Source organism: Bombina bombina, chromosome 7 (assembly GCF_027579735.1).
Source record: "Bombina bombina isolate aBomBom1 chromosome 7, aBomBom1.pri, whole genome shotgun sequence".
NCBI lineage: Eukaryota > Metazoa > Chordata > Amphibia > Anura > Bombinatoridae > Bombina > Bombina bombina.
The window spans coordinates 236,258,171-236,283,208 of NC_069505.1; the positions used below are offsets into that span (position 1 = coordinate 236,258,171).

Consider the following 25,038-nt stretch of genomic DNA (forward strand, 5'->3'; position numbering starts at 1 on the left):
AGATAACAAATAGACTAGAAGTCTTTCTGAAATCTTTAGTAGCTTCAACATAATATTTCAAAGCTCTTCCACATCCAAAGAATGTAAAGATCTCTCCAGAGAATTCTTAGGATTAGGACACAATGAAGGGACAACAAGTTCTCTACTAATGTTGTTGGAATTCACAACTTTAGGTAAAAATTTAAATGAAGTCCGCAAAACCGCCTTATCCTGATGAAAAATCAGAAAAGGAGACTCACAAGAAAGAGCAGATAATTCAGAAACTCTTCTACCAGAAAAGATGGCCAAAAGGAACAATACTTTCCAAGAAAGTAATTTAATGTCCAGAGAATGCATAGGCTCAAACGGAGGAGCCTGTATAGCCGTCAAAAACAAATTAAGACTCCAAGGAGGAGAGATTGACTTAATGACAGGCTTGATACGAACCAAAGCCTGTACAAAACAATGAATATCAGGAATATTAGCAATTTTTCTGTGGAACAGAACAGAAAGAGCAGAGATTTGTCCTTTCAAGGAACTTGCAGACAAACCCTTATCCAAACCATCCTAAAGAAACTGTAAAATTCTAGGAATTCTAAAAGAATGCCAAGAGAATTTATGAGAAGAGCACCATGAAATGTAAGTCTTCCAAACTCGGTAATAAATCTTTCTAGACACAGATTTGCGAGCCTGCATCATAGTATTAATCACTGAGTCAGAGAAACCTCTATGACTAAGCACTAAGCGTTCAATTTCCATACCTTCAAATTTAATGATTTGAGATCCAGATGGAAAAATGGGCCTTGAGATAGAAGGTCTGGCCTTAACGAAAGTGACCAAGGTTGGCAACTGGACATCCGAACAAGATCCGCATACCAAAACCTGTGTGGCCATGCTGGAGCCACCAGCAGTACAAATGAACGCTCCATTATGATTTTAGAAATCACTCTTGGAAGAAGAACTAGAGGCAGAAAGATATAAGCAGGTTGATAACTGCAAGGAAGTGTCAACGCATCCACTGCTTCTGCCTGAGGATCCCTGGACAGATACCTGGGAAGTTTCCGGTTTAGATGAGAAGCCATCAGATCTATTTCTGGAAGTCCCCACATCTAAACAATCTGAAAAAACACATCTGGGTGAAGAGACCACACTCCCGGATGAAAAGTCTGGCGACTGAGATAATCCGCTTCCCAATTGTCTATACCTGGGATATGGACCGCAGAAATTAGACAGGAGCTGGATTCAGCCCATGCAAGTATCCGAGATACTTCTTTCATAGCTTGAGGACTGTGAGTCCCACCTTGATGATTGACATACGTCCCGGTTGTGACATTGTCTGTCTGAAAACAAATAAAGGATTCTCTCTTTAGAAGAGGCCAAAATTGAAGAGCTCTGAGAATCGCACGGAGTTCCAAAATATTGATTGGTAATCTCGCCTCTTGAGATTTCCAAATCCCCTGCGCTGTCAGAGATCCCCAGACAGCTCCCCAACCTGAAAGACTTGCATCTGTTGTGATCACAGTCCAGGCTGGACGAACAAGAGAGGCCCCTTGAACTAAACGATGGTGATCTAACCACCACGTCAAAGAGTGTCGAACATTGGGATTTAAGGATATTAATTGTGATATCTTTGTATAATCCCTGCACCATTGGTTCAGCATACAAAGCTGAAGAGGTTGCATGTGAAAACGAGCAAAGGGGATCGCATCCGATGCTGCAGTCATGAGACCTAAAACCTCCATGCACATAGCTACTGAAGGGAATGATTGAGACTGAAGATTTCGACAAGCTGTAACTAATTTCAGGCGTCTCTTGTCTGTTAGAGACAAAGTCATGGATACTGAATCTATTTGGAAACCTAAAAAGTTTACCCTTGTCTGAGGAATCAAAGAACTTTTTTGGTAAATTGATCCTCCAACCATGTCTTTGAAGAAACAACACTAGTTGATTTGTGTGAGATTCTGCAGAACGTAAAGACTGAGCAAATACCAAGATATCATCCAAATAAGGAAACACCGCAATAGCCCGCTCTCTGATTACAGAGAGTAGGGCACCGAGAACCTTTGAAAAGATCCTTGGAGCTGTTGCTAGGCCAAATGGAAGAGCAACAAATTGGTAATGCTTGTCTAGAAAAGAGAATCTCAGGAACTGATAGTGATCTGGATGAATCAGAATATGAAGATATGCATCCTGTAAGTCTATTGTAGACATATAATGCCCTTGCTGAACAAAAGGCAGAATTAGTCCTTATAGTCACCATTTTGAACGTAGGTATTCTTACAAATCGATTCAAAAATTTTAGATCCAGAACTGGTCTGAAAGAATTATCCTTCTTTGGAACAATGAACAGATTTGAATAAAACCCCAGACCCCGTTCCTGAAAAGGAACTGGCACAATTACCCCAGATAACTCCAGATTTGAAACACACTTCAGGAAAGCCTGAGCCTTTACTGGGTTCACTGGAATGCGTGAGAGAAAAAAACTTCTCACAGGCGGTCTTACTTTGAAACCTATTCTGTACCCTTGAGAAACAATGTTCTGAATCCAATGCTTTTGGATTGAATTGATCCAAATATCCTTGTAAAATCTTAGTCTTCCCCCTACCAGCTGCGCTGGAACGAGGGCCGCACCTTCATGCGGACTTGGGGGCTGATTTAGATCTTTTAAATGGCTTGGATTTATTCCAGACTGGAGAAGGCTTCCAATTGGAAACCGTTCCCTTAGGGGAAGAGTCAGCTTTCTGTTCCTTATTTTGACGAAAGGAACGAAAACGGTTAGCAGCCTTAAATTTACCCTTAGATTTTTTATCCTGAGGCAAAAAAGCTCCCTTCCCTCCAGTAACAGTTGAAATAATAGAATCCAACTGAGAACAAAATAATGTATTAACTTGGAAAGAGAGAGATAACGTTGATTTAGAAGTCATATCAGCATTCCAAGATTTAAGCCATAAAGCTCTTCTAGCTAAAATAGCTAAAGACATATACCATATACATATCAATTCTAATGATATCAAAAATGGCATCACAAATGAAATTATTAGCATGTTGAATTAGCTTAACAATGCTATACACATTATGATCTGGTACTTGTTGTGCTAAAGTTTCCAACCAAAAAGTTGAAGCAGCAGCAACATCAGCCAAAGAAATAGCAGGCCTAAGAAGATGACCTGAACATAAATAAGCCTTCCTTAGATACGATTCAAGTTTCCTATCTAAAGGATCTTTAAAAGAAGTACTATCTGCAGTAGGAATAGTAGTACGTTTAGCAAGAGTAGAGATGGCCCCATCAACCTTGGGGATCTTTTCCCAAAACTTCAATCTATCAGTCGACAAAGGATACAGTTTCTGAAACCTTGAAGGAGTAAAAGAAGTACCCAGTCTATTCCATTCCCTAGAAATTACATCTGAAATAGCATCAGGAACTGGAAAAACCTCTGGAATAACTACATGAGGTTTAAAAAACGAATTTAAACGTTTACTGGTTTTAATATCAAGAGGACTAGTCTCCTCCATATCTAATGCAATCAACACCTCCTTTAATAAGGAACAAATATACTCCATTTTAAATAAGTATGAAGATTTGTCAGTGTCAATATCTGAGGCAGAATCTTCTGAACCAGATAGATCCACATCAGAGATAGATAAATCAGAATGCTGTCGGTCATTTAAAAATTCATCAAATTTATGAGAAGTTTTAAAAGACCTTTTACATTTATTAGAAGGTGGCATGACAGACAAAGCCTTCTGAATGGAATTAGAAACAAATTCTCTCACATTAACAGGAATATCCTGAGCATTAGATGTTGAAGGAACAACAACAGGTAATGGATTATTACTAATGGAAATATTGTCTGCATTTGAAAGTTTATCATGACAACTAACACAAACTACAGCCGGAGGAACAGTTACCACAAGTTTACAACAAATGCACTTAGCTTTGGTAGAACCGACATCAGGCAGCAGGATTCCAATAGTGGATTCTGAGACAGAGTCAGATTGAGACATCTTGCAATATGTAATAGAAAAAATAACATATAAAGCAAAATTATCAATTTCCTTATATGACAGTTTCAGGAATGGGAAAAAATGCAAACAAAATAAGCCTCTGGAAACCAGAAGCAAAATGAAATAAAGACAAATAATATCAAAAATCTGGCGCCAAGTATGACGCCCACAACTGACAAAATATTTTTTGGCGCCAAGAACGTCTGCAACAAACACGAGCGTCATAGATGACGCAACTACGTGAAAACTATCGGCACCAACTAAGACGCCGGAAATGACGAAAATACGTCAACAAACTTAATTCTCACGCCAAAAAAGTCTCGCGCCAAGAATGACGCAATAAATTATAGCATTTTGCGCTCCCGAATTTAGAAAAGAGAGTCAATTTGAAAATTTCAGGTAAGAATTATTTTTTTTATATGCATTTCCCAAAATTAAACTAACAGTCTGCAAGAAGGAAATGTACTGATTAACCTGAATCATAGCAAATATAAGTACAAAACAGTGACGTGCAGTGACGTCAGAGGCTGGTGAGGCAGTGGCTAGGATACGCCTTCATTCTTTAGATATCCTTTGTTGAAGAAATAGCAATGCACATGGGTGAGCCAATCACATGTGGTATCTATGTGCAGCCACCAATCAGCAGCTACTGAGCATATTTAGATATGATTTTCAACAAAGGATATCAAAAGAATGGAAAAAAAAATTAGATATTACATGTAAATTGGAAAGTTATTTAAATTTGCATATGGGATTGATATGGGTTTCATGTCCCTTTAAATGGTGTCTTGGAAAACTGGTCAACTTAGTAAACATCTGATTTTAGTCTAAAAGGATTGTAACAGAAACTCTTGCCAGATAACACAAGGCTTGCTCTGATTATGAGATCTAGAAATCCATGCCCATTAAAATATGTTTAAAACATACTTTTTACTTTAATGCTGCAAATTATGCTTATAGATTCTTTCATTATGCAGTAAATATAAAAATGTCTTGATCCAGTGGCGGCTGGTGAAATTTTAAGATGGTGGGGCGCTTTGCCTCACCCCTTTAAATAAAGCCACACCATCAGATGGCACTACCAATTCATTAATTAAATAAATAAAAGGTAGACAGAAACACAGAAAAGCATTCGGGGGGAGAGGGAGAGAGAGACGGGGGAGAGAGACACAGAGGGTTAGAGAGAAAGAGAGAGAGAGACACAATCACACACAGAGGGGTTAGAGAGAGAGAGAGAGAAAGAGAGACACAATCACACACAGAGGGTTAGAGAGAGAGAGAGAAAGAGAGAGAGACACAATCACACACAGAGGGTTAGAGAGAGAAAGAGACACACACAATCACACACAGAGGGTTAGAGAGAGAGAAATAAAGAGAGAGAGAGACACAATCACACACAGAGGGTTAGAGAGAGAGAGAGAGAAAGAGAGAGAGACACAATCACACACAGAGGGTTAGAGAGAGAAAGAGAGAGACACACACAATCACACACAGAGGGTTAGAGAGAGAGAAATAAAGAGAGAGAGAGAGACACAATCACACACAGAGGGTTAGAGAGAAAGAGAGAGAGACACAATGATTCAATCACATACAGAGGGTTAGAGAAAGAGACACAATCACACACAGAGGGTTAGAGAGAGAGAAAGAAAGAGACACAATCACACACAGAGGGATAGAGAGAGAGAAAGAAAGAGACACAATCACACACAGAGGGTTAGAGAGAGCGCGAGAGACACAATCACACACAAAGGGTTAGAGAGAGAGCGAGAGACACAATCACACACAGAGGGTTAGAGAGAGAGCGAGAGACACAATCACACACAGAGGGTTAGAGAGAGAGCGAGAGACACAATCACACACAGAGGGTTAGAGAGAGAGAGAGAGAGAGAGAGAGAGAGAGAGAAAGAGAGAGACACAATCACACACAGAGGGTTAGAGAGAGACACAATCACACACAGAGGGTTAGAGAGAGAGAAAGAGAGAGAGACACAATCACACACAGAGGGTTAGAGAGAGAGAGAAAGAAAGAGAGAGAGACACAATCACACACAGAGGGTTAGAGAGAGAGCGCGAGAGACACAATCACACACAGAGGGTTAGAGAGAGCGCAAGAGACACAATCACACACAGAGGGTTAGAGAGAGAGCGAGAGACACAATCACACACACAGAGGGTTAGAGAGAGAGAGAGAGAGAAAGAAAGAGAGAGACACAATCACACACAGAGGGTTAGAGAGAGACACAATCACACACAGAGGGTTAGAGAGAGAGAGAAAGAGAGAGACACAATCACACACAGAGGGTTAGAGAGAGACACAATCACACACAGAGGGTTAGAGAGAAAGAGAGAGAGAGAGAGAGAGACACAATCACACACAGAGGGTTAGAGAGAGAGAGAGACACACAATCACACACAGAGGGTTAGAGAGAGAGAGAAAGAGAGAGAGACACAATCACACACAGAGGGTTAGAGAGAGAAAGAAAGAGAGAGAGACACAATCACACACAGAGGGTTAGAGAGAGAGAGAGAGAGAGAGAGAGAGAGAGAGAGAGAGACACAATCACACACAGAGGGTTAGAGAGACACACAATCACACACAGAGGGTTAGAGAGAGACACAATCACACACAGAGGGTTAGAGATAGAGAGAGAGAGAGAGAGAGAGAGAGAGACACAATCACACACAGAGGGTTAGAGAGAGACACAATCACACACAGAGGGTGAGAGAGAGAGAGAGAGAGACACAATCACACACAGAGGGTTAGAGAGACACATAAGGGATGAGAGAGTCTGAGGGGGAGGAAGAGAGACAGAGAGAGAAAGAGACCATGGGGGAGAACAACACATAAGGAGAGAGATGGATAGAGAGAGACACACAAACACACACACACATACAAGGGGGGGGGACCACTGCATTTTTAAGTAATAAAACAGCAAAGCTACAGAGACTAAGTGAGACTATAACTAAATGAGACCATACATTAGTGTGCAGTACAGAGGCAAGCTGCTATGTTAGTGGGTGTAAAGTTTGAGTAAACAAAATACAAAAACGACCCGGCTATAAAAGAGTAAACAAACACTAAACCACATTCTTTAAATTATCATTTTCACAAACAGAATCCTTTTCAGTAAAATCTTACTTTAATAAGATGGGGCTGAAACACTGCTCTCTGTGCCTCTCTCCTGCTCTGGAAGGATTCAGGAAGTGACAGTGGCACATTCCACTGCACTTAGAGGGGAAGAACAGAACTCTCTTTTTCACTTTAGCAAAGCTGTCAGCTTCACAGGACAGCAACAAAATAAATGAAAGTTGTTTTTTTCCATTTTTGTTTTATTTTATATCATTTAACATCCAGCCCCAACTTTAAGTTCCATTTACTAATGCCTCTCACTGGATTGGTTCAGCCCAAATAGGACTGCCTCAAATAAGCAGTTAATGGGCCATGCAATGATCTTAACCACTTTCATCCAGTAGATGGCGCAGCATGTTGTGTAATGGTGGGCAGACCTGCGTGTGCCTCTTCATTGCACAACATATAGCTGTGAGAAAAAAAATGCTGGAGAAAAAAAAAATACAATTTTTTTTTTTTTTTTTAAAAGTCAATAAAAAAAAAATATTTTTGCCCATATGAGAGGTGAAGCACTGCCTCACCTGCCTCTAGTGACTGCACATCACTGGTACAAAACATATATTTAGAACTTTACATATAAAGTGCCAAACCATAGCTGAGAGTGTCTTAAATAAAAGAAAACATACTTATCAAAAGACACTCATCTACATAAAGTAGATAGCAAAACCAGTACTGAAACGAGAATCAGTAGAGGTAATGGTATATAAGAGTATATCGTCGATCTGAAAAGGGAGGTAGGAAATGAATCTCTACGACCGATAACAGAGAACCTATGAAATAGATCCCCATTAGGATGACCATTGTATTCAATAGGTAATACTCCCTTCACATCCCTCTGTCATTCACTGCACTCTGAGAGGAACCGGGCTTCAGCTTGCTGAGAAGCGCATATCAACGTAGAAATCTAGCACAAACTTACTTCACCACCTCCATAGGAGGTGAAGTTTGTAAAACTGAATTGTGGGTGTGGTGGGGGTGTATTTATAGGCATTTTGAGGTTTGGGAAACTTTGCCCCTCCTGGTAGGAATGTATATCCCATACGTCACTAGCTCATGGACTCTTGCCAATTACATGAAAGAAACCATTGTATTCAATAGGTTGATACTCCCTTCACAACCCTTTGACATTCACTGTACTCAGAGGAATCGGGCTTCAAAAAAGCCGAGAAGCGCATATCAACGTAGAAATCTTAGCACAAACTTACTTCACCACCTCCATAGGAGGCAAAGTTTGTAAAACTGAATTGTGGGTGTGGCAAGGGGTGTATTTATAGGCATTTTGAGGTTTGGGAAACTTTGCTCCTCCTGGTAGGATTGCATATCCTATACGTCACTAGCTCATGGACTCTTGCCAATTACATGAAAGAAAAATAATTTTACAAAACTCTGATCAGATGACCTGATCAGAACCTGGAGAGGAAACAAGGTAAGAGTAACTTTGGGAGCTAAAATCGTTTAAATAAAAAAAAATTAAAGCCGTTGCTAAGATAATGTTACATAATTCTCCACTATGTGCCACTGGAACACAGGACAGATGGTTGTCGATAATGGGCCTCTGTACAAAAATGTAGATATTCTAATTAAAATAATCCATTTGCTGCTACAATATTCATTTACAACATTAACAATGTCTATACTCTATGATCAATTGGATGTGTTTTTTTAATGGACAAAAAAATTTGCTATTCTTTTGAAAACAAAGAAATGTTTAAGTGACCCCAAGTGTATATTATATATATTTATTTTTATATTAATGAATGGAAAAGGGATTAACCCCTTATTAAAATGAAGGTTAAGTTTTAGGTATTACACTTCTTTCCCTGTAAATACTATCCAAATAAATGTGAGTTTAATTCATCAAAATTTTAGTATCGCTATATTAAATGTATTTATTACCTGTTCTTTATCCTATTCATCAGACTGTTAAAACATCCCGTTTTTTTTTCTTTCTTTTTTCTTATCCAGGTCACGTTTTTTTCACAGCCAATTGAGACGCTGGCCGTTAGGCGGCCGTCAAATTACGTCACCGCAAAACTCTCTCAAATGCGCATGCGTTGTATTCAATTCCTATCTGTTAGTCTCAACGCGCGTTCTAGTTTTGCGCATGCGCTTTCTTCAATTCCTCCGGCTACGTCTTGGGTATTGACAAAGTTGCAACTGTATCACGCCTGCGCTTTAGCTCAAACAAATTTTTCGGTCACGCAGGCGCAAATCCCACTTACGGCGAGTGGTGCGCATGCGCAATTGCTCCTGAAAACGTGAACGAGCTTTTGAATGACGTACAGAGCGGGTGGGACTGCTCTGTACGTAATGTAATGAATAATCCGGAAATCAATGGAGAGAGGAGCTACAAACTGCCGGGAGAGTAAATATAACATGTTTATAAAACAATAATCTATATACTAATGTTAAAATTTTTTTTAGCGATCATGGTATTTAGGACTTAACTAATATATTACAGGCAACAAAACCGCAAAACTTAACCTTCACTTTAAGATAAGATTCATGCATAATATGGTCAACATAGGACATCTGTTGATCTCACCGTCAATGGAGAAGCAGTGGACCTAATCCACTCAAGAATTTCTATTTATTTATTGACAATGTAACCATATTATTTCCATAAGTGCACTATTATTGCCCACACTAGCCACAGATGCTACCCATTAGTAGCCAGATGTAATAACTCACGGTTTATGGCTTGCTGTGTCCCACCCTGCATCAAAGCACCTCCTAGAGACAGAGCAGAGATCGTACTACTAGCAGCACCACTTGAAAGAACCTAAAAAATATATGAAAAATAAGTAACCCCACAACATTAAACCAACAACATAAATCACACACACACACATTTATTTATGGAAATAGCGCATTAGCCTGAAAGCGTGATAAGACTATAGCGCAGAACCAACCCTTAGTTAAAAAAAGAAAATTTATGCTTACCTGATAAATGTATTTCTTTTTTGACACGATGAGTCCACGGATCATCTTAATTACTAATGGGATATTCAACTCCTGGTCAGCAGGAGGAGGCAAAGAGCACCACAGCAGAGCTGTTAAATAGCTTCTCCCTTCCCTCCCACTCCAGTCATTCTACCGAAGTTAGGAAGAGAAAGGAAAAGCCAAGGTGCAGGTGTCTGAAGTTAACAATAACCCACAACCTGCCTAAAAGAACAGGGCGGGCCGTGGACTCATCGTGTCAAAAAAGAAATAAATTTAACAGGTAAGCATAAATTTTCTTTTCTTTTTTAAGACACGATGAGTCCACGGATCATCTTAAGTACTAATGGGATTCAATACCCAAGCTAGAGTACACAGATGATACGGGAGGGACAAGACAGGGAACCTAAACGGAAGGCACCACTGCTTGAAGAACCTTTCTCCCAAAAGCAGCCTCATCCGAGGCAATAGTATCAAATTTGTAGAACTTTGAAAAAGTGTGAAGAGAGGATCAAGTTGCAGCCTTGCAAATCTGTTCCACAGAAGCTTCATTTTTGAACGTCCATGAGGAAGCAAGAGCCTTTTGTGGAATGAGCCGTAACTCTCAGAGGGGCTGCTGTCCAGCAGTCTCATATGCAAAACGTATGATACTCTTCAGCCAAAAAGAAAGAAAAGTAGCCGTAGCTTTCTGTCCCTTGCGTTTACTTGAGAAAAACACAAAGAAGACGACTGACGACAGACCTAAGTTACTTGCAGGTAAAACTTTAAAGCACGGACCACGTCCAAATTGTGCAGAAGTCCTTCCTTCTGAGAAGAAGGATTAAAACACAAGAAAAGAACAACAATCTCCTGATTAATGATCCGATCAGAAACAACCTTAGGAAGAAATCCTAATATAGTACGTAAAAACTACCTTATCTGAATGGAAAATAAGATAAGGAGACTCATACTGTAACCAAGAGCTCTGACACTCTCCGAGCAGAAGAAAAAGCAACAAGAAATAAAACTTTCCAAGATAACAACTTAATATCTAAGGAAGGTATAGGCTCAAACGGAGCCCCTTGAGAACTAAATTCAGACTCCATGGAGGAGTAAGTGGTTTGAAAACAGGCCTGATCCTGACCAAGGCCTGACAAAATGATTGTACACCTGGGACATCTGCAAGACGTTTGTGTAACAAAATAGATAAAGACAGAGATTTGACCTTTTAGAGGAACTTGACGATAAACCTTTCTCCAAACCCTCTTGGAGAAAAGACACAAATCTAGGAATCCTAACACTACTTCATGAGTAGCCCATGGATTCACACCAGTAGAGATATTTACAACATATCTTATGTGAAATTTTTCTAGTGACAGGCTTACGAGCCTGAACCATGGTCTCAATGACCGAATCATAAAAACCCCGCTTGGATAATATTAAGCGTTCAAGCTCCAAGTAGACAGTTTCAGAGTAACCAGATTTGGGTGAAGGAGGGACACTTGATTAGAAGGTCCTTCCTCAACCAAAGTCTCCAAGGTGGCAGAGATGACATGTCCGCCAGATCTGCATACCAAATCTTGCAAGGCGAAGCCAGTGCTATGAGGATCACCGATGCCCACTCTTGCTTGATTCATGCAATGACCCGAGGAAGAAAAGCAAATGGAGGAAAAAGCTGGAGAACACTTCCAGATGGAGTTCCCACTCCCCCGGATGAAAGGTCTGCCTGCTCAGAAAATCCGCCTTCCAGTAGTCTACCCCTGGGATGTGGATTGCCGACAGGCAGCAAGAATGGGCCTCCACCCACTGAATTATTTTGGATACCTCTGTCATCGCTAAGGAACTCCTCATTGTAGATCGCTCTCAGCTCCAGAATGTTTATAGGAAGAACAGACTCTGGCCGAGTCCAAACCCCCTGAGCCCTTAGGGAGCCCCAGACTGCTCCCCACCCTAGAAGGCTGGCGACTGTTGTCACAATCACCCAAGGTAGTCTACGAAAGAAGGTTCCCCGAGAGAGATGATCCAGAGACAACCACCATTGAAGAGAATCCCTTGTCTCCTGTTTCAGTAGCATTCGAGGAGACAAATCTGTATAATCTCCAATCCATTACCTGAGCATGCTTAACTGCAGAGGTCGGAGATAGAACCAAGTAACGGCATGATGTCCATTGCCGCCACCATCAGCCCAATTAACTCCATGCACTGAGCCACTGATGGCCGAGGAGTGGACTGAAGAACTAGACAAGTATAGAAGATCTTTGACTTCCTGACTTCTGTTAGAAAAATAGTCATTGATAGAGAATCTATTATGGTTCCCAGGAAAGTTACCCTAGTCTTTTGGACTAAGGAACTCTTTTCCAAATTTACCTTCCATCCGTGAGATCGCAGGAAGGATAACAAAATTTCCGTGTGGGATCTTGCTTGTTGTAAGAATGGCGCCTGGACTAGGATGTCGTCCAGATAGGGTGCCACTGCAATGCCCCGTAACCGAAGCACCGCCAACAGTGAAACTAGAACCTTTGAGAAAAATCTGGGAGCTGTGGCAAGACCGAAGGGCAGAACCACGAATTGGAAGTGTTTGTCTAGAAAGGCAAACTTAGAAACTTGTGATGGTCCCTGTGAATGGGAACATGCAAGTACGCGTCCTATAAATCCACAGTTGTCATAAATTAACCCTCTTGGACCAAAGGGATAATGGAACGAATATTTTCCATCTTGAAAAATGGTACTCTGAGGAATTTGTTTAGACTCTTGAGATCTAAAATAGGCCTGAAGGTTCCCTCCTTGCTTGGGAACCACGAACAGATTTAAATAAAATCCCAGACCCCGTTCCTGAATCGGAACAGGAACTATCACTCCCAGGTCAGAGAGGTCTCTTACACAGAGCAAGAACGCCTCTCTTTTTGTCTGGTTTACAGATAATCTTGAAAGCAGAAACCTGCCCCTGGGAGGAAAACTTTTGAACTCTTAATTTGTATCCCTGGGATCTATTTTCTATTGCCCAGGAAACCTGAACATCTCGAACACACCAAGGATGAATTAAACAAATAAATATGTTAAACTTTGTAATAAAAGTTAACCATGAAAAATCGTTACTGTCTCTTTAAAACTTAAAAAGAAACTTTATATTTTTTAGAGCAGCAGAAGGGTAAAATAGTATGTAACTATATTAGAACCTATCTACATCTCAGCCTAACCATTGCTGAGGTGTCCATCTGTATTTGAAAACCATAAAATCCCCAAACTTTATTTATAACAAGTTGCAAGGAATAAATGCAAGATACTGGTTCTATATTTATTGAAAACGGATCCAGACCGCAGCAGCGGCGCTGTCCGGTCCCACATAAGGCACAACAGTAACTACTGTGCTACCAGGCATCCTTCCGATATTGTATATACAAAAACATAATTTATGTAAGAACTTACCTGATAAATTAATTTCTTTCATATTAGCAAGAGTCCATGAGCTAGTGACGTATGGGATATACATTCCTACCAGGAGGGGCAAAGTTTCCCAAACCTCAAAATGCCTATAAATACACCCCTCACCACACCCACAATTCAGTTTAACGAATAGCCAAGAAGTGGGGTGATAAAGGAGCGAAAGCATCAAAAATAAGGAATTGGAATAATTGTGCTTTATACAAAAAAATCATAACCACCACAAAAAGGGTGGGTCTCATGGACTCTTGCTAATATGAAAGAAATGAATTTATCAGGTAAGTTCTTAAATAAATTATGTTTTCTTTCATCTAATTAGCAAGAGTCCATGAACTAGTGACGTATGGGATAGCAGATACCCAAGATGTGGAACTTCCACGCAAGTGTCACTAGAGAGGGAGGGATAAAATAAAGACAGCCAATTCCGCTGAAAAAATAATCCACAACCCAAATCAAAAGTTTTAATCTTAGTAATGAAAAAAACTGAAATTATAAGCAGAAGAATCAAACTGAAACAGCTGCCTGAAGTACTTTTCTACCAAAAACTGCTTCAGAAGAAGAGAAAACATCAAAATGGTAGAATTTAGTAAAAGTATGCAAAGAAGACCAAGTTGCTGCTTTGCAAATCTGATCAACCGAAGCTTCATTCCTAAACGCCCAGGAAGTAGAAACTGACCTAGTAGAATAAGCCGTAATCCTTTGAGGCGGGGACTTACCCGACTCCACATAAGCATGATGAATCAAAGACTTTAACCAAGACACCAAAGAAATGGCAGAAGCTTTCTGACCTTTCCTGGAACCAGAAAAGATAACAAATAGACTAGAAGTCTTTCTTAAATCTTTAGTAGCTTCAACATAATATTTCAAAGCTCTTACTACATCCAAAGAATGTAAGGATCTCTCCAGAGAATTCTTAGGATTAGGACACAATGAAGGGACAACAATTTCTCTACTAATGTTGTTAGAATTCACAACCTTAGGTAAAAATTGAAATGAAGTCCGCAACACCACCTTATCCTGATGAAAAATCAGAAAAAGAGATTCACAAGAAAGAGCAGATAACTCAGAAACTCTTCTAGCAGAAGAGATGGCCAAAAGGAACAAAACTTTCCAAGAAAGTAATTTAATATCCAGAGAATGCATAGGTTCAAATGGAGGAGCTTGTAAAGCCCTCAGAACCAAATTAAGACTCCAAGGAGGAGAGATTGACTTAATGACAGGTTTGATACGAACCAAAGCCTGTACAAAACAATGAATATCAGGAAGATTAGCAATCTTTCTGTCAAAAAGGACAGAAAGAGCAGAGATTTGTCCTTTCAAGGAACTTGCAGACAAACCCTTATCCAAACCATCCTGAAGAAACTGTAAAATTCTAGGAATTCTAAAAGAATGCCAGGAGAATTTATGAGAAGAACACAAAGAAATGTACGTTTTCCAGACTCGATAATAAATCTTCCTAGACACAGATTTACGAGCCTGTAACATAGTATTAATTACTGAGTCAGAGAAACCTCTATGACTAAGAATCAAGCGTTCAATTTCCATACCTTCAAATTTAATGATTTGAGATCCTGATGGAAAAATGGGCCTTGAGATAGAAGGTCTGGTCTTAACGGAAGTGTCCAAGGTTGGCAACTGGCCATCCGAATGAGATCCGCATACCAAAACCTGTGAGGCCATGCTGGAGCCACCAGCAGTTCAAACGAACGTTCCATTAGAATTTTGGAAATCACCTTTGGAAGAAGAACTAGAGGCGGAAAGATATAGGCAGGATGATAATTCCAAGGAAGCGACAACGCGTCCACTGCGTCTGCCTGAGGATCCCTGGATCTGGACAGATACCTGGGAAGTTTCTTGTTTAGATGAGAGGCCATCAGATCTATTTCTGGAAGTCCCCAGATTTGAACAATCTGAAGAAATACCTCTGGGTGAAGAGACCATTCGTCCGGATGTAACGTCTGGCGACTGAGATAATCCGCTTCCCAATTGTCTACACCTGGGATGTGAACCGCAGAGATTAGACAGGAGCTGGATTCCGCCCATACAAGTATCCGAGATACTTCTTTCATAGCTTGAGGACTGTGAGTCCCACCTTGATGATTGACATACGTCACGGTTGTGACATTGTCTGTCTGAAAACAAATAAACGACTCTCTCTTCAGAAGAGGCCAGAACTGAAGAGCTCTGAAAATCGCACGGAGTTCCAAAATGTTGATTGGTAATCTCGCCTCCTGAGATTCCCAAACCCCTGCGCTGTCAGAGATCCCCATACAGCTCCCCAACCTGAAAGACTCGAATCTGTTGAGATTACAGTCCAGGTTGGACGAACAAAAGAAGCCCCTTGAATTAGACGATGGTGATTCAACCACCAAGTAAGAGAAGATCGAACATTGAGATTTAATGATATTATTTGTGATATCTTTGTATAATCCCTGCACCACTGGTTCAGCATACAAAGCTGAAGAGGTCTCATGTGAAAACGGGCAAAGGGGATCGCGTCCGATGCAGCAGTCATGAGACCTAGAATTTCCATGCACAAAGCTACCGAAGGGAACGATTGAGACTGAAGGTTTCGACAAGCTGAAACCAACTTCAGACATCTCTTTTCTGTTAGAGACAAAGTCATGGACACTGAATCTATTTGAAAGCCCAAAAAGGTTACCTTTGTCTGAGGAATCAAAGAACTCTTTGGTAAATTGATCCTCCAACCATGTCTTTGAAGAAACAACACAAGTTGATTCGTATGAGATTCTGCAGAATGTAAAGACTGAGCAAGTACCAAGATATCGTCCAAATAAGGAAATACCGCAATACCCTGTTCTCTGATTACAGAGAGAAGGGCACCGAGAACCTTTGAAAAGATCCTTGGAGCTGTTGCTAGGCCAAACGGAAGGGCAACAAACTGGTAATGCTTGTCTAGAAAAGAGAATCTCAGAAACTGATAGTGATCTGGATGAATTGGAATATGAAGATATGCATCCTGTAAATCTATTGTGGACATATAATGCCCTTGCTGAACAAAAGGCAGAATAGTCCTTATAGTCACCATTTTGAATGCTGGTATCCTTACATAACGATTCAATATTTTTAGATCCAGAACTGGTCTGAAGGAATTGGTACAATGAATAGATTTGAGTAAAACCCCAGACCCCGTTCCAGAACTGGAACTGGCACAATTACCCCAGCCAACTCTAGGTCTGAAACACATTTCAGAAATGCCTGAGCCTTCACTGGGTTTACTGGAATGCGAGAGAGAAAAAATCTTCTCACAGGTGGTCTTACCTTGAAACTTATTCTGTACCCTTGTGAAACAATGTTCTGAATCCAAAGACTGTGAATCGAATTGATCCAAATATCTTTGAAAAATTGTAACCTGCCCCCTACCAGCTGAGCTGGAATGAGGGCCGCACCTTCATGCGGATTTGGGAGCTGGTTTTGACTTTCTAAAAGGCTTGGATTTATTCCAGACTGGAGAAGGTTTCCAAACGGAAACCATTCCTTTAGGGGAAGGGTCAGGCTTCTGTTCCTTATTCTGACGAAAGGAACGAAAACGATTAGCAGCCCTGAATTTACCTTTAGATTTTTTGTCCTGAGGCAAAAAGGTTCCTTTCCCCCCAGTAACAGTTGAAATAATAGAATCCAACTGTGAACCAAATAATTTATTACCTTGGAAAGAAAGAGAAAGCAAAGTTGACTTAGAAGTCATATCTGCATTCCAAGATTTAAGCCATAAAGCTCTTCTAGCTAAAATAGCTAAAGACATATACCTGACATCAATTCTAAAGATATCAAAAATGGCATCACAAATAAAGTTATTAGCATGTTGAAGAAGTTTAACAATGCTATAAGCATTATGGTCTGACACTTGTTGCGCTAAAGCCTCCAACCAGAAAGTGGAAGCTGCAGCAACATCAGCCAAAGAAATAGCAGGTCTAAGAAGATTACCTGAACATAAATAAGCTCTCCTTAGAAAGGATTCAAGCTTCCTATCTAAAGGATCCTTAAAGGAAGTACTATCCACCGTAGGAATAGTAGTACGTTTAGCAAGGGTAGAAATAGCCCCATCAACTTTAGGGATTTTGTCCCAAAACTCTAATCTATCAGATGGCACAGGGTACAATTTCTTAAACCTTTGAGAAGGAGTAAATGAAGTACCCAGACTATTCCATTCCCTAGAAATTACTTCTGAAATAGCATCAGGAACTGGAAAAACTTCTGGAATAACTACATGAGGTTTGAAAACCGAATTTAAACGCTTAGTAGATTTAGTATCAAGAGGACTAGACTCCTCCATATCTAATGCAATTAACACTTCTTTAAGTAAAGAACGAATAAACTCCATCTTAAATAAATATGAAGATTTATCAGTGTCAATATCTGAGGCAGAATCTTCTGAACCAGATAGATCTTCATCAGAAACAGATAAGTCAGAATGATGGCTGTGACTTAAAAATTCATCTGAAATATGTAAAGTTTTAAAAGACCTTTTACGTTTACTGGAAGGAGGAATAACAGACAGAGCCTTCTTAATAGATTTAGAAACAAATTCTTTTACATTAACAGGGACATCCTGAACATTAGATGTTGAAGGAACAACAACAGGTAATGGATTATTACTAATGGAAACACAATCTGCATTAGAAAGTTTATCATGACAGTTATCACAAACTACAGCCGGAGGAACAGATACCAAAAGTTTACAACAAATGCACTTAACTTTGGTAGAACCAGCATCAGGCAGAGTCTTTCCAGAAGTAGATTCTGATCCAGGGTCAGGTTGAGACATCTTGCAATATGTAATAGAAAAAACAACATATAAAGCAAAATTATCAAATTCCTTAAATGACAGTTTCAGGAATGGGAAAAAATGCCAAATGAACAAGCCTCTAGCAACCAGAAGCAATGAAAAATGAGACTCAAATAATGTGAAAAAAAGGTGGAGACAAGAATGACGCCCACATTTTTTGGCGCCAAGAATAACGCCCACATTATTGGCGCCAAGTACAACGCCCATATTTTTTGGCGCCAAGTATGACGCCACATCCTCTGACGTCGAAAACGACGCCCACATTTTTTGGCGCAAAAAAACGTCCGAATACACAAGTGTCAAAAAAATGACGTAACTACAAACAACTTCCGGCGTCAACTACGACGCTGGAAATGACAAAATTGTTGCGCCAAAAAAGATGCAATAAAAAGAAGCATTTTCTGCCTCCGCGAGCCTAACAGCCCGCAGGGAAAATAGTCAATTGAAAATTTTCAAGGTAAGAAAAAAATATTTATTCATATGCATTATCCCAAATAATGAAACTGACAGTCTGAATGAAGGAATACTGATTATCCTGAATCATGGCAAATATAAGTTTAAACACATATATTTAGAACTTTACATATAAAGTGCCCAACCATAGTGTCACAAAAAATAAAACTTACTTACCCCAGGACACTCATCTACATATAGTAGATAGCCAAACCAGTACTGAAACGAGAATCAGTAGAGGTAATGGTATATAAGAGTATATCGTCGATCTGAAAAGGAAGGTAGGAGAAGAAATCTCTACGACCGATAACAGAGAACCTATGAAATAGATCCCCTAGAGAAAGACCATTGTATTCAAATAGGCAATACTCTCTTCACATCCCTCTGACATTCACTGCACTCTGAGAGGAAAACCGGGCTCCAGCCTGCTGCGAAGCGCATATCAACGTAGAATCTAGCACAAACTTACTTCACCACCTCCATGGGAGGCAAAATTTGTAAAACTGAATTGTGGGTGTGGTGAGGGTGTGTTTTTATAGGCATTTTGAGGTTTGGGAAACTTTGCCCCTCCTGGTAGGAATGTATATCCCATAAGTCACTAGCTCATGGACTCTTGCTAATTACATGAAGGAAATTAGGAAGTGAACCATCTAAAACGGCACAAAAAAATATCTCCGCCCCCCGTGGGCGTGATACCAGTAACTCTCTCTGAAAACTTGGTATCAAGCACTGTGTAACGTTCAGCCCTGCATACCTACCAAAAGCTATGTGTTTGAAGGCTATCCCAATTTGTAAGCAGCATTGTTTCCAATTCATGCATGTGTAGGGCATGATAGGAAACTAGAGAAGCTGTTGGGAACTGTTAATGCGTTACTCTTTATGTACTGGGAAGCACAATGCAAACAGTGCTCACAAAACTGCAAACCAAGCTCCGCCGATCGTGGGCGGTACTGCTATCAATCTCCCGGTCGCCATTGACAAAAAAGTTAAAAATAGCTACCGGGAGAAACGCAGTCTCTAGAAAGAACTTGAGTAAAAATAGTAGGTAGCATCTTAGCCCAAAGACAGAATCAAACAACTTTCTACGTTACTGTCTACTGAACCTGCCACAAACACCTCCTGAGCTCTCTATACACAGATATAGATATAAGCCCTTGCCTGCATACCAATTGCTGTCACAGGGTCCTCCTCCTTAAAGAAATGAAGCTATGTCCCCTGAATATTAATAAAGTGCTCCACTCCTCTGAGATCTTCCCAGACCCAGAATAAAAAGTTAGCACTTACCTTTAACATCTGTCCGACAGCAGGGCAGCTCAGCAGGATTGAGAGGTCCTCTCCCTCACATAGTCCTGTGGAAAAAAGATAAATCCTGAGTACTCTTGCTTAGGCTATAAGGATTAGGGCAGCATAAATGTATTGGAGGCGCAGTGAGAATTATGTCCCACAAGTTCCTATTGCTCTAAAGCCACCAAAAGCTCTACTGTAGAGACTGATATGGACTACGGCTACACCCTAGAACAAAGCAGCACAATCTTGCACTACTTTAATAATAATAAACTCTTGATAGAAGAATCTATACCAACACCTCACTTTACCTCTTCCTATCACTAACGTAGGCAAAGAGAATGACTGGAGTGGGAGGGAAGGGAGGAGCTATTTAACAGCTCTGCTGTGGTGCTCTTTGCCTCCTCCTGATGACCAGGAAGTGAATATCCCATTAGTAATTAAGATGATCAGTGGACTCATCGTGTCTTAAAAAAGAAAAAAACTAATACATCCAAAGTAGTATGTCAGAGAAAGTGTTGTGACCTTTTAGGTCAGTAATGCACACCCCAAAGGGTGTCTACTCACTTCTTATGACCTCAATTCTTAAGTAAGGCATACTGAGGTAGGTTCAGGAGCCGTGCACATGTATTGAGCACTATATGGCAGCTGTGTTTGCGAAAAAATTTGTAACAATATTATACATATAATGCTCAACAGACACACGCACACTCCTGAGCCTACCTCAGTATGCTACTGTGGAAAGAAGCCAAGCTTCACAAAGGATTCCAATAAAGGGGTAAGTCTGGTAACAGACTTAAAGTGTAATTGTAAATGTACGCTCTGTTCTGAATCATGAAAGTTTACTTTGGCTTCCATATCCCTTTAATGTTAAGTATTATGATTCTACAAGTGAAAATTGTAAATGAAAGGCAATACACACCAAGACATGTAAAGTGATACAACCAGCTGCCTACCTGAGTTAACGTTGGTGAATAGTTTTCCATTTGTTGTTTAATACTATGAAAAGAATTAATAATATCCTGACTTGTTGCATATTGCTGGGATTGGATTGGCGTTGGGCCATGATAATACCTGGAGAAAAAAAAACATTGATAATCAGTAGGCTCTATAACCGGACCAGATGTAGCTCTAGAACTAACAGCTGCATCACCATTCCGTAAAGTAAACTGTGACCAACACCTCATTTAATTTTACACTGAAGCCAAAATCAATATTTCTCTCCCAACTCCAGCAGATTTGGGAAGCTTGCTGTTACTGCCAGTAGAGCATCCCTATCTGTATGTTATGATGATGGGTCATTTTATGGTAAACACACACAAAAAAAAAGAGAGAGAGAAAGAGAGACAATGTAGATATAGCCCCAAGAGCAACAGTTTGTAAACAACTTTCTTACTCAGAATGCCAAGCAGTAATCTCATTATCGGATCACAAAAATCAAAAGGGTGGAAGAAAATTGTTTAAGAAAATGAAACAATTAGGAATAAATGTTATATTGTAGGCGGAATCACACGGCACTTTCTCAATATCAATGTGAATGAGCAGAAACGTCATAACTTATATGGTCTGTAGGTGACATTTAACAGGTGAATGCTGGTGAATGCTGGTGTGATGATATGCAATAAATAGGTTACAGCAGATAACAGTACATTTTCCACTTTCTTGGTCCATCATAAGAGATATTCAACTATGGGAATGGGAACATTACAACCCACAGGTTTTTGAACAGCCTAACATGTTTAAACTCTGCAACACTGATTGGTAGCCGTTATCTCCAAATATACTTCAAGCAAGAACATTTAAATTAGGTTATATCATTTTCCAAATTCTACAGAACATATTGAAGTTACATTCTCATAACTGCAGAATATTTTATGGTGTACTTTCTTCCAAGTGAAACGCGTTGGCATTGTGAATTTTATTCTCTCCAGATAGGGTTCTTGTGGAGTATATACTGCAATTTGAGTCGCAAGGGATTGGCTATTCATAGATAAAATCTGACAACTGATAGGAGCCAAAGCCCAACAGGTGACTAGGAGGGCTTAGGGAGCAAATAGTGGCAGAAAAGCCCCTAAAAACAAGTAAAATAAAGAGTGGGCGAGTGTCTACAGCTGTGTATTCAACTACAGACTGCTGATGTCTAAGGCCTTTCATCCCATTTAAGTTAGTTTCTTGTGCAACAGTGGAGCCTTAGTAAAACCGGTTACTGGCTATGCTCTGGTTTCACTTCGGATCGAATACATAAAAAAACATACCCTCTTACTTTTGTATTCTAAATATGAATTTCAGTGTTTTTGCATGTGTAGTGCAGATTATGATTTCTACTGTGCACCTTAAAATTTCTTTCCTGACAAATTCCAATAGGAATTTACATTTTTCTAGAAAAACATAATTTATGCTTACCAGATAAATTCATTTCCTTCCTGGCCACAAGGAGGAGGCAAAAGAAACCCCAGCCAAAGGCTTAAATATCCCTCCCACTTCCCATATCCCCCAGTCATTCTGCCGAGGGAACAAGGAAAAGTAGGAGAAATATCAGGGTATAAAAGGCGCTGACCATCATAAAAATAAATTACGGGCGGGGTTATTAACTCTCCCTGCCAGGAAGGAAAGGAACTTATCTGGTAAGCATAAATTATGTTTTGCTTCCATAAGGCAGGGAGAGTCCACAACTTCATTCCTTACTGTTGGGAAAACTATACCCAAGCTCCAAAGGACACTGAATGAATAACAGGAGGGAATAGAAAAAAAAGATGCGGACCCTATTCTGAGTGCACCACAGCCTGCAAAACTTGTAAAATTTAGAAAAAGTATGTAAGGAAGACCAAGTAGCAGCCTTACAAATCTGATCCATTGAGGCCTCGTTCTTAAAGGCCCAAGAGGAAGCCACCACTCTAGTGGAATGAGCCTTTATCCTCTCAGGAGGCTGTCATCCCGCTGTCTCATAAGCTAAGCGGACACTCCTCAACCAGAAAGATAGAAGTAGTAGCCTTCTGCCCCTTACGCTTCCCCGCATAGATGACAAACGAAGAGAAAGATTTATCTGAATTCCTTAGTAGCCTGAAGATAAAAGTTCAAGGCACGAACCACATCTAGATTGTGAAGCAAACATTCTTTCTCTGAAGAAAGATTAGGACACAAGGAAGGAACAACAATTTCTTGATTAATGTTACGATTCAACACCACCTTAGGGAGGAACCCTAATTTAGTGCGTAAAACCGCCTTATCAGGGGAACACCAGCTAAGGGGAATCACATTGCAAAGCAGAAATCTCAAACTCTGCATGCAGAAGCAATATCCAACAAAAAAAGAACCTTCCAAGACAACAATTTAATTTCAACAGTATGCATAGGCTCAAACAGAGCCTGCTGCAAAACACTAAGAACAAGATTGAGGCTCCAAAGCAGAGCCCCAGATTTGAACACGGGTCTGATCCTAGCCAAAGCCTTAACAAAGGACTGCACATCTGGAAGCTCAGTCAATCTTTTGTGTAGTAACACCGACAGGGTAGATATCTGTCCCTTCAGGGAACTAGCAGATAGACCCTTCTCCAGTCCATCCTGGAGAAAAGATACAATTCTGGCAACCTTAACCTTATGACCGGAAAAGCCATGCTCTTGACACCAGTGCAAGCAAGTCCTCCACACTTTAGGGTAGATACGACGAGTAACTGGCTTACAAGCTTGAACCAGAGTGTCGCTAACACTTTCAGAAAACCCTCTCTTGACTAAGACTAAGCGTTCAACCTCAGAGAATCTAGATTTTGATGAATGAAGGGACCCTGTATCAGCAGATCTTTGCAACAAGGTAACCTCCACTGAGGAGATTGACATCCCCACCAGATCCGCAAACCACGTCCTTCGTGGCCACGACGGAGCAATCAGAATCACAGGATGTTCCCTCCTGCTTGATGCGAGCGACCACACGAGGAAGAAGCGGTAATGGAGGAAAGATATAGGAGTCTAAACCTCCATGGTACTGATAGGGCATCTATCAGTTCCGCATGAGGATCACTTGACCGGTACCTAGGTAGCTTGGTATTGAGGCGGGATGCCATGAGATCCATCTCCGGCGTCCCCCACTCGCTGCATATCTCTGCAAACACCTCGGGTGAAGAGACCATTTCCCTGGGTGAAAGGGCTGCCTGCTAAGGAAGTCCGCTTCCCAGTTGTCCACAACCGGAATGTGGATGGCTGACAGTGTATATATGTGAGTCTCTGCCCATTCTAGTATCTGAGATAAGTATAAGTTAATTTTCATTAAATGAAAAGAAAAAAATTAAAACATAAGCAGAAGAATCAAACAAACAGCTGCCTGAAGAACTGTTCTACCAAAAACTGCTTCCGAAGATACGAATACATAAAAAACGGTAGAATTTAGTAAATGTATGCAAAGACGACCAAGTTGCTGCTTTGCAAATCTGATCAACTGAAGCTTCATTCTTAAAAAGCCCATGAAGTGGAGACTTATCTAGTAGAATGAACTGTAATTCTCTAAAAGAGGGGGCTTGACCCGACCCCAAATATGTTGAATGAAACCAATACTTTAACCACAAAGCCAAGGAAACGTCAGAAGCCCTCTGACCTTTCCTAGAACCAGAAAAGATAACTAATAGACTAGAAGTCTTTCTGAAATCTTTAGTAGCTTCAACATAATATTTCAAAGCTCTTACCACATCCAAAGAATGGAAGGATTTCTCCAAATAATTCTTAGGATTAGGACAAAAGGAAGGGACAACAAATTCTCAATTAATGTTGTTGAAATCACAACCTTAGGAAAGAATTTAAATGAAATCCGCAAAACCGCCTTATCCTGATGAAAAATCAGAAAGGAGATTCACAATAAAGAGTAGATAATTCAGAAACTCTTCTAGCAGAAGAGATGGCCAAAAGGAACAACACTTTCCAAGAAAGTAGTTTAATATCCAAAGAATGCATAGGTACAAATGGAGGAGCCTGTAAAGCCCAGAAAACTAAATTAAGACTCCAAGGAGGAGAGATTGATTTAATGACAGGCTTGA

General features: G+C 40.3%; 1 protein-coding gene across 2 annotated transcripts in view; it reads right to left on the reverse strand.

The window, feature by feature from the left end:
• GTF2H1 (general transcription factor IIH subunit 1) overlaps nt 1–25,038 on the reverse strand; it is a 173,418-nt gene that overhangs the window by 72,776 nt on the left and 75,604 nt on the right. For both annotated transcript variants that reach the window (XM_053720664.1, XM_053720663.1), the window contains exons 11-12: nt 20,975–21,092; nt 9,806–9,896 (exon numbers count right to left, since the gene is read on the reverse strand). In XM_053720664.1, the coding sequence (XP_053576639.1) occupies nt 9,806–9,896; nt 20,975–21,092 (209 nt within the window). The remainder of the gene's footprint in view (nt 1–9,805; nt 9,897–20,974; nt 21,093–25,038) is intronic.